This window comes from Scylla paramamosain, chromosome 16 (genome assembly GCF_035594125.1).
Source record: "Scylla paramamosain isolate STU-SP2022 chromosome 16, ASM3559412v1, whole genome shotgun sequence".
Lineage (NCBI taxonomy): Eukaryota > Metazoa > Arthropoda > Malacostraca > Decapoda > Portunidae > Scylla > Scylla paramamosain.
The window spans coordinates 6,898,747-6,912,101 of record NC_087166.1 but is presented as its reverse complement, the minus strand read 5'-3'; the positions used below and the strand labels follow the sequence as shown (position 1 = coordinate 6,912,101).

The 13,355-nt window shown below is 42.9% G+C and overlaps 1 protein-coding gene across 1 annotated transcript; it reads right to left on the bottom strand.

Annotated features, from left to right (window-relative positions):
* Positions 1 to 150: 150 nt before the first annotated feature.
* LOC135107947 (transient receptor potential protein-like) lies at positions 151 to 12,552 on the bottom strand. The gene is made up of 18 exons (XM_064018400.1): positions 11,458 to 12,552; positions 10,943 to 11,099; positions 10,675 to 10,770; positions 10,086 to 10,276; positions 9,606 to 9,759; positions 9,030 to 9,200; positions 8,590 to 8,824; positions 8,100 to 8,373; positions 7,632 to 7,763; positions 7,008 to 7,141; positions 6,535 to 6,655; positions 5,869 to 6,064; positions 5,229 to 5,417; positions 4,240 to 4,423; positions 3,063 to 3,208; positions 2,485 to 2,643; positions 2,139 to 2,243; positions 151 to 1,714 (listed from the first exon to the last, which is right to left on the bottom strand). Exons 1-18 carry the CDS (start codon positions 11,661 to 11,663, stop codon positions 1,301 to 1,303), a joined length of 3,264 nt encoding a protein of 1,087 aa, XP_063874470.1. The 5' UTR covers positions 11,664 to 12,552; the 3' UTR covers positions 151 to 1,300.
* Between the last annotated feature and the right edge of the window lie 803 nt (positions 12,553 to 13,355).

Here is a 13,355-nt window from a genome sequence, read left to right as displayed (position 1 = left end):
TATCACTGCTCAGATTCAACCAAAGGAAGCAGCTGGCTAAGAAGTTCTTACGAGAGCCTTTGGTGTACCCACTGCGGGGGAGTTTCCTCTTATTCTAAGGGCAATAAGGAAGCAAGACTCGTGGAAACTGACCACTATTCAAACGCAGAATTTACTCTTCAAATGTAATATATTTATCAGTTTTATTTATTTATTTATTTATTTATTTATTTATTTATTTATTTATTTATTTTTTACAAAACTGAGAACAGTACTTGGTATGCTGAGTAGCTTCTGGAAAATTATCATTTACACAAAAAAAGCTTATTAGATATACATGATAAATATACTACGGTAGATACTGGTATCATGCAGTGGGTATTTCTATATAACATGATTAGAAATGAATACCTAAATAAGTACGTACAAATGATATAAAAGTGTAAATAAATGGAGCAACTACATATACTAGATGAAAAGTAACGGAAAAAAATTGCACGAATGCTTAGTTAATCAAAATAGTCATTCTCATTGCGAGCTTGTGATGTTTTATTGTCTGCACAACCTTGAAGCCTCTCCCCTCTCCCCCCACCTGACCCTCTCACGCAGCCTCCCGGCACGTTAATGCTAGGTGTAACAGGTGAGGGAATGGGAGGTCGGGCGAGGCTCGTTCACCAAGAAAAATCGATGACCATTTTTCCATTTAAGTCCTGTTATGAGTATGAGTATGAGTATGGATGTTACTTGAAGGGACTCGGCCTGCTTCGCCTCTTAGGACTTCATCTAAGTCATCCTTTAAATAATGATAAAAAAAAGAGGAATTATTCTAGAAAGCGTAAAGTAAAATGGTGTGACAGAATAACTCAGTAAAGCTAGTGATGTGTACAAAGAATACGCAGGACGTCTCCTCCCGTTCTATGTTGCTTCGTGCTAAAACAGACAGCTCTAGAAGCTGGGTGCTCAGTTCACGATAATGACGATGATAGTGATGATGATGATGATGATGATGATGATGATGATGATGATGATGATAATAATAATAATAATAATAATAATAATAATAATAATAATAATAATGTTTCCATTTACTTTTTGCGAATTTGCCGAACGAGCTTTTTTATTCAATGGTAAAATGAATTAATTAAAACACCACACCTACTTTTCCTTTGTTCCTCTAAACCTATTTTACGAAGAGACAGTGTGATGAGGTGGAGGTCTGGTGATCATCTCGTGCTATGATTCAATGGTTTCACTCAAAAACTTTCCTGGAATGGCGCGAAAGGAAATGAAGAACAAATTGATGGTTTGGCCTGCCTGGTCATTACAGCCAGCCTTGGGATTTGAAAGTGGGGCTTTTCGGGGCTGAGGAAGCTGCCGGCTTAAGGGGAGGCTGTGAGGGTGACTTGGCGGGGGCTGGGGTTACTGGCTTGGCGGGAGGCTGTGAGGGTGATTTAGGTGCTGGGGCTGCTGAGTTCGGTGGTGGCTGTGATGGTGACTTAGCCGGTGCTGGTTCACTCGGGGTCTGCTTCTGTTGGTTGGCAGGGGTCTGGGCAGGAGACTGTTTTGATGGCGCGGCTGTGCGAGGCTGTTTGTCAGAGGCGGCGGCAGGGGGTTGCTTGGATGGGGTGGCGGAGCGAGGTTGCTGATCTGTGGTTGGCGAGGACGGGTTGCTGTTGCCTGTCACGTGGCCCTCGGCGTGCAGAGCCTTCACCTTCTTCCAGCCGCGGCCGTATTGCTGCAGGAAAGACATATAAAAGTCATGTGAATGCCTGCATTGCTAATACCTTCTTGAAATATTGGTTCTCAAACAGAGTGGTGAATCAACAGGGAGCTTTAGAAGACTAGAATTTATGGATAGGGATAATAGGTGGATATAGGTATGGATGTTTTATATAGAAACTGACACGTGTAGGCATGCTGGCTCTCTATAGCTTTCCTCGTATTCTTATGTTTTCATTTCAGGGATGGTATTACTGGGGTGATAGTGCTGGACCTGCAGCGTGAGGTTAAAAAATATGGGTAGCTACACGAAGCCGTCAGGCCTACACATGGCAGTCTCAGTATGTATGTAGACTGCACCATGCTCTAAAGTACTCTTAGAGATCTGTGACGTTATTCTTGTCACGGGTGCGTGGCTGTTCCCATAAGGGCGGCTTTACCTGGTTGGATTTTTCCATGTCGTCGAGCTCCTGGCGGGCTGTCTGAAGAATGGCTGCGTTCACCTCCTCGCCCATGAACACTCCACTCCTCTGGTAGTACTGGACCTGCAGCGTGAGGTTATTTTGCGTGTTTTATCTGATGCTCATCAATAGAGATCACCCTCCCCCAAATGCTCCAAGTTGCATAAACGTGCCCCACCAGTGCCTTCCTTCTCTCATACTAATGGCTTTTCTCTCTCATATATTCATTATTTGACTTTTTTAAGACATTCAAACAAGTGCGGCAAGAGAAAATGTCTCCCAAAACTAGGCAGGTGTGGGATTAACTCTATGCCCCGCGACTCACGGTCTTCCACGCGTTGGATCGCTTGATGCTGCCACTGGCGCGCGCGTTTTGCCTCAAGCTGGTGCGTTTCATGCTGGTGCGGCTCGACCCGATGTGATCCGTCTTATAAATGCGCTTGCTCATCCGCACCTCCTTATTCCAGTCCTTTTTCTTGTGTTGCTGTACGAAGATGCCAAATAGTACATGCGTCATGCCAGTGAATATTGACATTTGTTTATCAGAAGATTTGTAAATACCATAGCAAACATGTTTTGTTTTGTTCCTACTGACACTGAACCTTTTGTCCTTAACTTGCTTTTATAACACTGGACTGTGTCCTGAAACGTCTCTGTTCCTCACCTCCACTACTTTCAAGGCTCCAGTTGACGTGACATTGGCTTTTAAGGGTGTTTCTAGTGACAGATAAATAATTTTTCTACATTATGAACAAAAGAAACACCCTCAAGAATCCGGCTAATCATACCTGTGGCCTTTTAAAATGGTCGTGGTAAGAGAGCAAATCGTTCCTGAATGTGGTCAAGTGTCCCTGGCACTCTAAAGAAGCGCACTCTCCTCACTAAAGCATCATGCACACCAACCTTTATCTTGAAAGCCGCTAAGAGGTTCATGGACTTTTTCACCATCCCAGCCAGTGATCTGTTGACGTCAACGCCTTCCACCATACCGATGTTGAATCCCTTCATAAGACGTCGCTCGCGAGCCTGCTGCTTCTTGCCGAAAGTCGCTGTAGGGGCGAAGGGAGGAGGAATCAGTTAAGGCGGTATAGAGAGGAGGCGAAAACAAAGGATCCTAAAGTTGCTTTAGTGATACAGATTTAGTGGTTGAGAAATTGTACAGAAAACTTGCTATACAACAATTTATAAAACATGAGGACACACGGTAGCAATCATAAAGTTAATATGTTTCGTTCCCAGAAGAGAAAAGAGACGAGAATCACAGGAATGTTAATGAACAGGAAAACATGGGGAAAATGTCCTTTGCAAAATTTTGTCAATTTTATAATTCATGTTTAAATGCACGTTAGGTATTACAGTGTAAGTCAATAAGAATGCAGTGCGAAAACAAGTTATGAAAAGGATATAGTACAAAAACTGAGTTCAAGAGAAGTCTGATTTGAAGCCTTCACCTGGAGAAGAAAGCCATTAAATCCACTACTGCACCAGTAAGATAGAACAGCGAAACAAATGTGGAAACAGAAAGAACGAAAGAAAAGATAGAAACTAAAAAAAAAAAAAAAATAAATAAATAAATAAAAAAAAAATCGGCAGAAAATTAAAATAGAAAGATAGAAAAAAAGTAAAAGCTGAAGTGAACGCTGAAAAAATGTAAAAAGGAGGAAAGAAAAAAGTAAAAAAAATATAAAAAAAGAGAAATAAACGCTGAAGAAAAGTAAAAAAAAGAGAAGAGAAAAAGAAAAGAGAAAAAATGTAAAAAAGAATCTTTAAAATCACGAAGAATAAAAGAAAGAAAGGAAATAAAGAACAAGCGAACAGCTAAAAAAAAAAAGGAAGAAAGAAAGAAATAAAGCAAAAATGCAAAGAAAGAAAAAAAAGAAAGGAAGGAAAAAACAAACTGAAAAAGAAGAAAAGAAGGAATGAAGGAAGAAAGAAAGAAAGAAAGAAAGAAAGAAAGAAAAGAATGCAAAAAACATAAAAAAAGAACGAAAGAAAGGAAATAGTGAAACAACGAACAAACTAAAAAAAAACAAAAAACATCACATTGACTGTATTCAAAGACGAACAAAATCAGACTTACTTTCCATCTTCTCGTGCGCGGTTCCAGTATTCATGTTGTTCATCCTGAGGACGTTGAGAAGCTCGTACCTGAAGGAGGAGATGTCTTGCTTCACTTCGTTGATGTCGTCCTCGTTGACTGTGCGCTCGTCGTTCTTCCGCTGCATCTTGGTGACGTAACGCCGCACCAGGTTCTTCATTATGCCCTGAAATATCTCATCCTCGTCACACACACGCGCACACACACACACACACACACGAAAACAAATGCAAAACGATACACATCGCCAAAGTACAAATGAAAAAAAAAAAAGACAGGGAGAAACGCATCGAAAAAGGAGATAAGAGGATAAGGATAAACATGAAAAGGGAAAAAAAGGAAAGAGAGAGAGAGAGAGAGAGAGAGAGAGAGAGAGAGAGAGAGAGAGAGAGAGAGAGAGAGAGAGAGAGAGAGAGAGAATAGCACCAGATTCCTCATTATATTCTGAAACACCTCATCCTCGTTAAACACACACACACACACACACACACACACACACACACACACACACACACACACACAATGCAACATGATACACATTGCCAAAATACGTAAGGAAAAAAAAAAGAAAAAAAAAAGACGGAAAACGGATAGTAAAATAGAGACAAAGGAATAGGGAGAAGGAAAGAAAGGAAAAAAAGAAAAAAGAAAAAGGGAGAGAATAAAAAGGGGAAAAACGAAAAAAAGCGAAAAAAAAGAAAGGGTTCATCGGAAAAAAAGGGGAACGAAAGATAAAAGAGAAAGAGAAAGAATAAGAAAAGAAAAAAAAAGGATCACAGGAGAAGAATAGATAAAAAGAACCTGTAAACAAAATAAACATAGTAAATAATGAAAGGAGCAAAAGAAAGGAGAGGAAAAAACGCTTAAAAAAAAAAAAAACACACACACACATACAAAAAAAAATAAAGAAAATGGGAAAAGAAAACGTAACAACACATCACCACACCTGCAGAGTCAAAATAAAAACACACCTGATACTGATCATCCCGAAACGAATCCTGTCTTTTCTTTATGGATTCCCGCGTCACTGAGGACTTTGTGGTGAGGAGCGAGCCGATGTTAGGCAGCAGGTTGAAGGGGGACGGCATCTCGTGGCCCTGCTCGAAGTAACTCATCCACAACTTAGACCGCGCGAACTTCCACTCCACGTCGCATTGAGCCTGTGAAGAGCGCCGGGACGTGTTACAGAGAGAGAGAGAGAGAGAGAGAGAGAGAGAGAGAGAGAGAGAGAGAGAGAGAGAGAGAGAGAGAGAGAGAGAGAGTAAAAGTATGAAAGGAAGTAAAGGGTGTAGAGCAAAAAGAAAATAAAAGGAAGAAAGGGAAAGGAGATATGGAAAAAAAATGAAGATGGATAAAAAGGAGAGAGAGAGAGAGAGAGAGAGAGAGAGAGAGAGAGAGAGAGAGAGAGAGAGAGAGAGAGAGAGAGAGAGAGAGAGAGGTAAATAAAAAAAAACTGAGCCATTTCGAAATGCAACTTTTACTCTCTCTCTCTCTCTCTCTCTCTCTCTCTCTCTCTCTCTCTCTCTCTCAGCAACAAAACAGTCTACCCTTCCCTTCTTTCATCACCCTTATACTTCTCCTATTCATGAACCCCTGAGCAGACAGACTCACACAGATGATGGCGTAGGAGTTGGACATCATGGCGATCAGGAGGTTAAGGAGCACGATGACATTAATAACATTGTAGGAGCCGTACATGAGGAGACTCCAGAAGCGAGTGAAGGTCTTGATGCCCGTCAGCTCGAACACGTCCAGGTTGATCAATCCAAATGACGCCCAGAACAGTGATTGGGACGTCTCGAATAAGCTGTGGATTGGAGGCACGTGTGTGAGTGAGGGGGTTCTGAAACACTTCCGCGCAGCACCTTCACTACATTCAAAATGCTCTAGTTGAAGCTATGAGGGTTTCTGAGGGTGTTTTTATGGTTCTATTGACAGATTAACAAGACCTATATGTTATTAACGAGAAACGCTCTTGAGAACCTAGCTGATCGTCTCCATTAGCTTTTGAAAATAGTCGTGGTGAAAGAGCAAAGCGTTTCTGAACACCAGACAGGGTGAACAGACAGGCAAGCACACACACACACACACACACACACACACAATGTTCACTGTCTCCTTTTATTTTTTTTCTGGTTGGCTTTTCTTTCATATTTCATAATGATCTCTCTCTCTCTCTCTCTCTCTCTCTCTCTCTCTCTCTCTCTCTCTCTCTCTCTCTCTCTCTCTCTCTCTCTCTCTCCCCAGCCTGCATCCAGTCCTCTCGTCTTCACTCACTTGGAAAACCGCCGCCAGATGTCGCAGGAACTCTCCTCTTCTGGATTTGGCAATCCCCCGGGGAGAGAGTAGCACTTTTTCATGTCCAGGTCAGCGTAGTACCACAGCATCTGGTTCAGGCCTGCAGGTTGACGCCAGGGGGAAGAGATGACACATAGATGAGAGTGTTTCGTGTGTGTGTGTGTGTGTGTGTGTGTGTGTGTGTGTGTGTGTGGAAGTTTACATGGGAAATTAGTTCTACAATAAAAAATTGACTGAGATAAACAAATAATTTTGTTTCTATATAGTCACTATTAAAAATATATGGTTCTTTTCTAATTTATTTTATTATATTCTCTGTTTTATAGTAAAATAATCATTAATTTCATATTTTGTGTCTCGACTTGTTATTTTAGGTATTACTGGAACTATACTGATATTAGTGACAGTGTGCGGTGGCGACTGATGGAATTTGGAAAGCCTTACGAACTTACCACAACCAAAGGCGAAAAGGACGAGCGTGTAGATGAAAAAGAACTTAATGATGTCAATCACCATCCTGCCGAGTGCGACCTGCAGCGGCCCCATATGCGGGTTGATGCCGAAGATGTGCACCAGCTTCAGGAAACTGCCGGGAGGACGCAACAACAGTGAAGACAAAATAATAAGCACTCGTATAAAACTACTAATTTCTGTTCAGCTTCCCAAATCTTGTGTAGTCGAGTGTAGTCCTTTTTATCTTACTTTTTCTTTTCAGTAAAGGAGGCTGGCGAAGGACTACAAACGCTACATAAGAAAAGTCAATCTAAGAAGACTCAATTATGGATGTGTCTTGAAGCTGCTCGACCACGTGGCCAGCTTGCGAAGGGCATTGTCGTTCTAACTATCTATACACTATCTATATACTTGAGTGTTGAGGACGGTGTTTACTTTCTTTATACTGATGGAAAATATCTTGAGTAAATCGGAGTGTTGGTACAAGAAAAAATATTACTCGAATATTTAAGTGCTGATGAGAAAAAAGAAAGAAAAAAAAAGTTAAACTAAATCTAGACTTTCCTCCCTCCAATTAATAAGCGATTCTTTCAAAGTACCGCTGCGGAGAGACCAAAAATCACCTTAAAATGTTGGCGGCACCGAACATTCCCTCGGAGATAAGGATGGGATCGAAGTAAGGCCACATTTCCCTCGGATAGTAGTACTTCTCGCCATACCACTCAGCCCGCTGCGAGAGAAACCAAGCCGTGGCTCTGTGGGCAGCGAGACATGAGAGAACACCGGTGGCAAGACTCACGTGGAAGGAGGAGGAGGAGGAGGAGGAGGAGGAGGAGGAGGAGGAGGAGGATTGGCGACGATGACACTTGTATGGGTAAAGAAAAGGTAAAGGCAATCGGATATACTACTTGCTAAATTAAACTCCATATTCTGGAGTTCGGTTAAACAACAAAAGTCAAATCTAACGGATGGAAACAAGTGAACCAGTCTTATATTACACTGTATTGTCTCAGGCATTACAGTCACCGCCATCTAAACACTTTGGTTTACTTCCCTGAGCCAACCAGTCTTGTCTTCGCCTACACACTCACCTCAGAAATATCCAGTTCATGTAGAAGAAGTAACTGATGAAGTCAACGATATTCCAAAGATCTTTGATAAATTCACTGAGCCCTTCTTCCCATAGACTGGATAGCTCGTTGGCGATGAAACCCACCACGAACACCACAATCAGCAGCTCTACTACGGAAGGGAAGCCGCCACGCGACTCACGCTCAGCCTGCCGTAGCCGCTGCAGCATCCACTCATTCCCCAGCAGCTCCATGACCAGCGTCTCTACCCGCAGAGACACGATCACCAGCAGCACTGAGAAGACACCACCAGAGAGTCAATGGATGGAAGTAATACTCGAGTGATGTAAAGAAAGGAGTATTGTAGCTTTGATTAAAATGCAAAGGAATGCAAATGAAGAACAAATATCAGGACACACATGGTATAATTTTTGGCTAAGTACTTGGTATCGGGAGGTTGACGTGGTAAAAGTACGAGTGACGAGTGCAGACGTGCTCTCGTCATACTCACAGAGGAAGCAACAGTAGGCAGCGGAATGGACAATAAACTTGATGAAGGGCTTCTTCATGGCAGCTCCAAAAGATGATGTAGGAGCGAAGAGGAAAGCAAAGCAGTAGAGCGGAAAAAGGCAGCCTATTTTTGCAATCTCAGTCAGTTGAGCGAGGGGACCCAGACGCTTGAAGCCCGGCATGCCATCGTACCACACCTGCCCCAGTAGCTGCTGCACGTTGCTGTGAGCCACGAACTGCAGACACACAGGGATGGTGGGGTGATGACCAAGGGATATGCATTTTACTTCTTACCTTGTGATATTGTAAGTGCAAGGAGCATTCATAGTATTAAAGATAAACATGACATATTAACTTTAAAAAACGCGAGATACGAACTTGACTCAATCCTGTAGAAATACAATAGGTAAGAACAATTAGATAAGAACACAAATATCCTACCTTCCTCTGGTCGCTGGCCACAGCTTCCCTCAGCCTCGCCAGGTGCATGAACTCCCCCTTCTTGTAAGGCTCCCCTTGTGGATCGTAGTTGAGGACAATCTCCAGCTCGGTGCGGGTGCGGGTCTCCTCTATCAAGTCCATAGTAAACTTCTGCACCTGATTCCTCAACGCCTGAATGCCGAGAAAAACCCAGTCACGCAAAGCAGCAGAGGACATGTTTTTTGTGGTAAGACGGGGTGGTGAGAGGGAACGCGGAATGGAGCAGATGCACGTACTTTTCAGACAATGAAGACGGCAACTAACGAAACACTAGATGACAAAAAATAAAAATAAAAATAAAAAATAAATAAATAAAAAAAAAACGTGCTTCATTCCGTGTTTCTTCTTTCCTCCACGTTGGACTCATATATAGGTTTAAAGACACTTATCCTCCAATATTCGATCGTTGTTTTTGACCTCACTTTGTGGACTCAGGTGGGCTTTTTTTTTTCGATTTTTTGTTGCCAGTGCCCCTCTTGCATAAGAAAGAAAAAAAAAATGGAGAACACGTCAGCAAACATGAAGCAACGCACTCACCACGTAGTCCTCCACGAACTCCTTCTCCATGGAAGCGAGGCTGTTGAGCTCTTCGCTGAGGCGGAAGGAGGTGATGAGCGGATCATTGCTGGAGAGGCAGATGAGGGAAGGGGAAGTCAGGGCGCGGTAGGCGTTGATCCGCGACAAGGAGTGTCTGGGTGGCGGCAATGAAAGTTATTAGTACCTCAAAATGAAGGCACTAGCAGCAGCAGCAGTAATAGTAACAATAGTAGTAGTAGTAGTAGTAGTAGTAGTAGTAGTAGTAGTAGTAGTAGTAGTAGTAGTAGTAGTAGTAGTAGTAGTAGTAGTAGCAGTAATAGTAGTAGTAGTAGTAGTAGTAGTAGTAGTAGTAGTAGTAGTAGTAGTAGTAGTAGTAGTAGTAGCAGCAGCAGCAGTAGTAATAATAGCGGTTACAACAGTAGTAACAGTAGCAGCAGAAGCAGTTCAGTAAAGCCATAAGAGTAAGAGGCCGCGGTTTACCTCAGGGAGTCCTCGGCGCTGGAGACGAGGCATTCATCACAAGCACACTTGATGTCGTGCGGCATGGGCAGGGAGGCACCGCGGTCCAGGAGCAGCTTGATGATCTCGTAGTTGTTGTTGTGGGCGGCCAGGATGAGTGGCGTGATGTCCGGCGTGAAGGTGGCACGGTCCCGATTGCCTCTTTCCCACGACTGACAAGAGTAGTAGTAGTGGTAGTAGTAGTAGTAGTAGGAGTAGTAGTAGAAGTAGCAGCAGTAGCAGCAGCAGCAGCAGCAACAGCAGCAGCAGCAGCAGTAGTAGTAGTAGTAGTAGTAGTAGTAGTAGTAGTAGTAGTAGTAGTAGTAGTAGTAGTAGTAGTAGCGGCAGCAGCAGCGGTAGTAGTAGTAGTAGTAGTAGTAGTAGTAGTAGTAGTAGTAGTAGTAGTAGAATATATGAAATTTCATGGTGCCTGTAGTCTTATTTACATATCAACGTGTTCATCATAACTCTCTCTCTCTCTCTCTCTCTCTCTCTCTCTCTCTCTCTCTCTCTCTCTCTCTCTCTCTCTCTCTCTCTCTCTCTCTCTCTCTCTCTCTCTCTCAGTACTCACGTAAGGTTCGCCAGCTTTGTGAACGTTCTCTTCGTGCATCAGCAGCAGCTCCACGCCCTCCACGTACTGCTCCGAGATGGCTCTTAGCAAGGAGTCCTGACGGCCAGAGACTGACATCAAACACCGCATCCTGTTTCATCATAATCTTCTAATCACATTAAAGTCACTCGCTAATCAGTAATCTCACATCAGTCAGTTGTAATCACGATCATCCCTCAGAGTCAGGAACCATCTACTCAAATATTACATAAAGGAAAAAGTCACTCACCCCAGATTCAATGTTCTCTTCCAGCAGGACTGTGATCATGTCCAGGTTTTCGTTCTCGATGGCGATGGCGATGGCGCTGCGCCCCAGGGGATCCTTGCAGTTGATGTTGAAGCTGTCAGGCGTGACGTCATTGTCCTTGCTTCCCTTCTTGAGGATCCTGGTGACACAGAGATAGATGCTGAGCGGACACTTCATGCTGTATGGCAAGTATCGCCTCTAATTTTAGATCGATTGTTTCTCCTCATCATCGTGAAACAATGAACTACAGATACGGTTGTCCACCGCCACTAGTGAAATCAACTATCAGCTGTAAATAAATCACTCCTCTTAACTCATCCTCAAGCTATTTACCTTTTAAACCAAGTAGAAAAAAAAATTATATATATATATACTCGTATATATATATATATATATATATATATATATATATATATATATATATATATATATATATATATATATATATATATATATATATAATTTTTTTTTATCAATCACCGTGACTTGGCACTTACTTCTTGACAGTGGACACGTCCCCTCGCTCCACCTGCAACAAGAAATTCTTCTCTTGGGTGTTCAGGATCTGCTCCACTTCATCCTCGTCTAGATCAAGCAGGTCCTCCTGAATTTTGTTTGTTAGACTGGGAGAGTCTCCACGCTCTATGGGGGACATCGGCATGGCCAGATGATTCCTGCCCGATTGCTCCTCTTTGGGCGCCATGATATCGCTCTTTGAGGATGCCCCGAGTCTTTCACCAAGAATCCCGGGACGCCTGAATCAACCTCGCGATTGTCACTTATCTAAAGTCGCTATAAAGTTTATTTAAAGTGACGCATCACAAAAGATTCCGACATGCACACACAGGAGCCTTGAGGCGCACTGCTCGAGTGTCGCGCTCTTCACGTCACTGGTACCAAGCTACCTGTCAGTGCGCCACGCCTGCTGCAGACAGACTAAGGCGACGCTGTGCTCTCGTCATACATTGCGCTCCTCCAATGCCACGTTGTTGGTAATACCTCCCTCCTCCTTCTCCCTCCCTTACCCCCCTCCTCCCCAAGACTGCTGACAAGGTCTTTATTCTTCCTCCTCCTCACTCCATTCGTCTCTTCATAGTGCAGAAAATAGTGCACCAGTAAATTTCTCTGAACACTGGTTCCCTCGACCGGCGTTCTTTCCCGCGCTGCTCGTCCCAAGGAAGAAAGAACAGAAGCACCGGCCGCTCAGACGGCGCATGTGCATAATTATGCAAAACAGGTAACACGGCCGACCAGTGTCCGGAATTTCCTGTCGTATTTCTATGAGACCTTATACACATAAAACAGACAAATAGAAATACTGAGAAGAAAATGACACTTCCTCGCGTCCTTTTGAAGCCCATAAAGATCATAAATATAGTTAGTATTGTATGTGGCTGGACAACAAAGCTACGAAAAAAAAAGTATAGTGGAACGGGCACGCGCTCGGCAAACCAGCATGTAGGGGATAATCAAATACTCAATGTGATTCTTTCCGGGTGCCGGCAGATCCTCTCCGTACAGTAATGCGCACACACATCACGTCCTCCTGACCATCAGATCACGTGGCCCCGCCCTCTTCCCCAAAGGTGACAGAAAGCAATAGTCTGCAAAAACTGCACCTCACCCACTGCCGCCCCATGCAGTGCTTACTCGCCTGTGCTGGTTTACCTTAATACTTCCGCCCAAAATAACTTATTTTTATGATATGTTATTTCACAAATAATTTATTTATTTATTCATCTATTAATCTTATTCATTTGCATTGCATTTCATTCCATAAATTTCAGAATCGCATATTTATGTCGAGTGCTAAAAATAAATAAATGAATAAATAAACGAATAAATAAATGAATTAAATTAAAGTGTTCAGAATCATAAATATGCAGAATCGGTGTCTGAACCAGGTCACCTTCGAAGTAGGCGTGCCCTTGTTTATCTTGGAGAGCAGGCCATGGATGAGTTACCACACCTAAAGAGACTGAGCGAAGCCAGAGGCAGGCAGCGGAGCTCCGGCAAGTAGGTCTCTTTCCCATGACGGAAAATATTCACAACAATCCAGTTTGCAGTGCAAAGCTATTGGTTTGAATTCAGTATTTCACGTACCTCAGCCAAACGAAGCCATGGGAAGTCGTTATATGATTCTAACCTGCTGGTTCGAGGCGGCGATGACCAGCATAGTCATTGGAGCTCGTGTCATTAGAAGGACATATTAAATTTTATCCAAAGAAACACCTTCTCTCCCATAACTTCTCATAAAGAACACAATCCAAATGCATAACAGTGATACAAAAATACTTAACTATTCAACTCGCTCATTATATGTGCCTGCTGAGTTTGTTCCGTGGTAGCTGAAGAATAAGAAAATAATTACCGCCTCTTATTTATACTTTTCTTC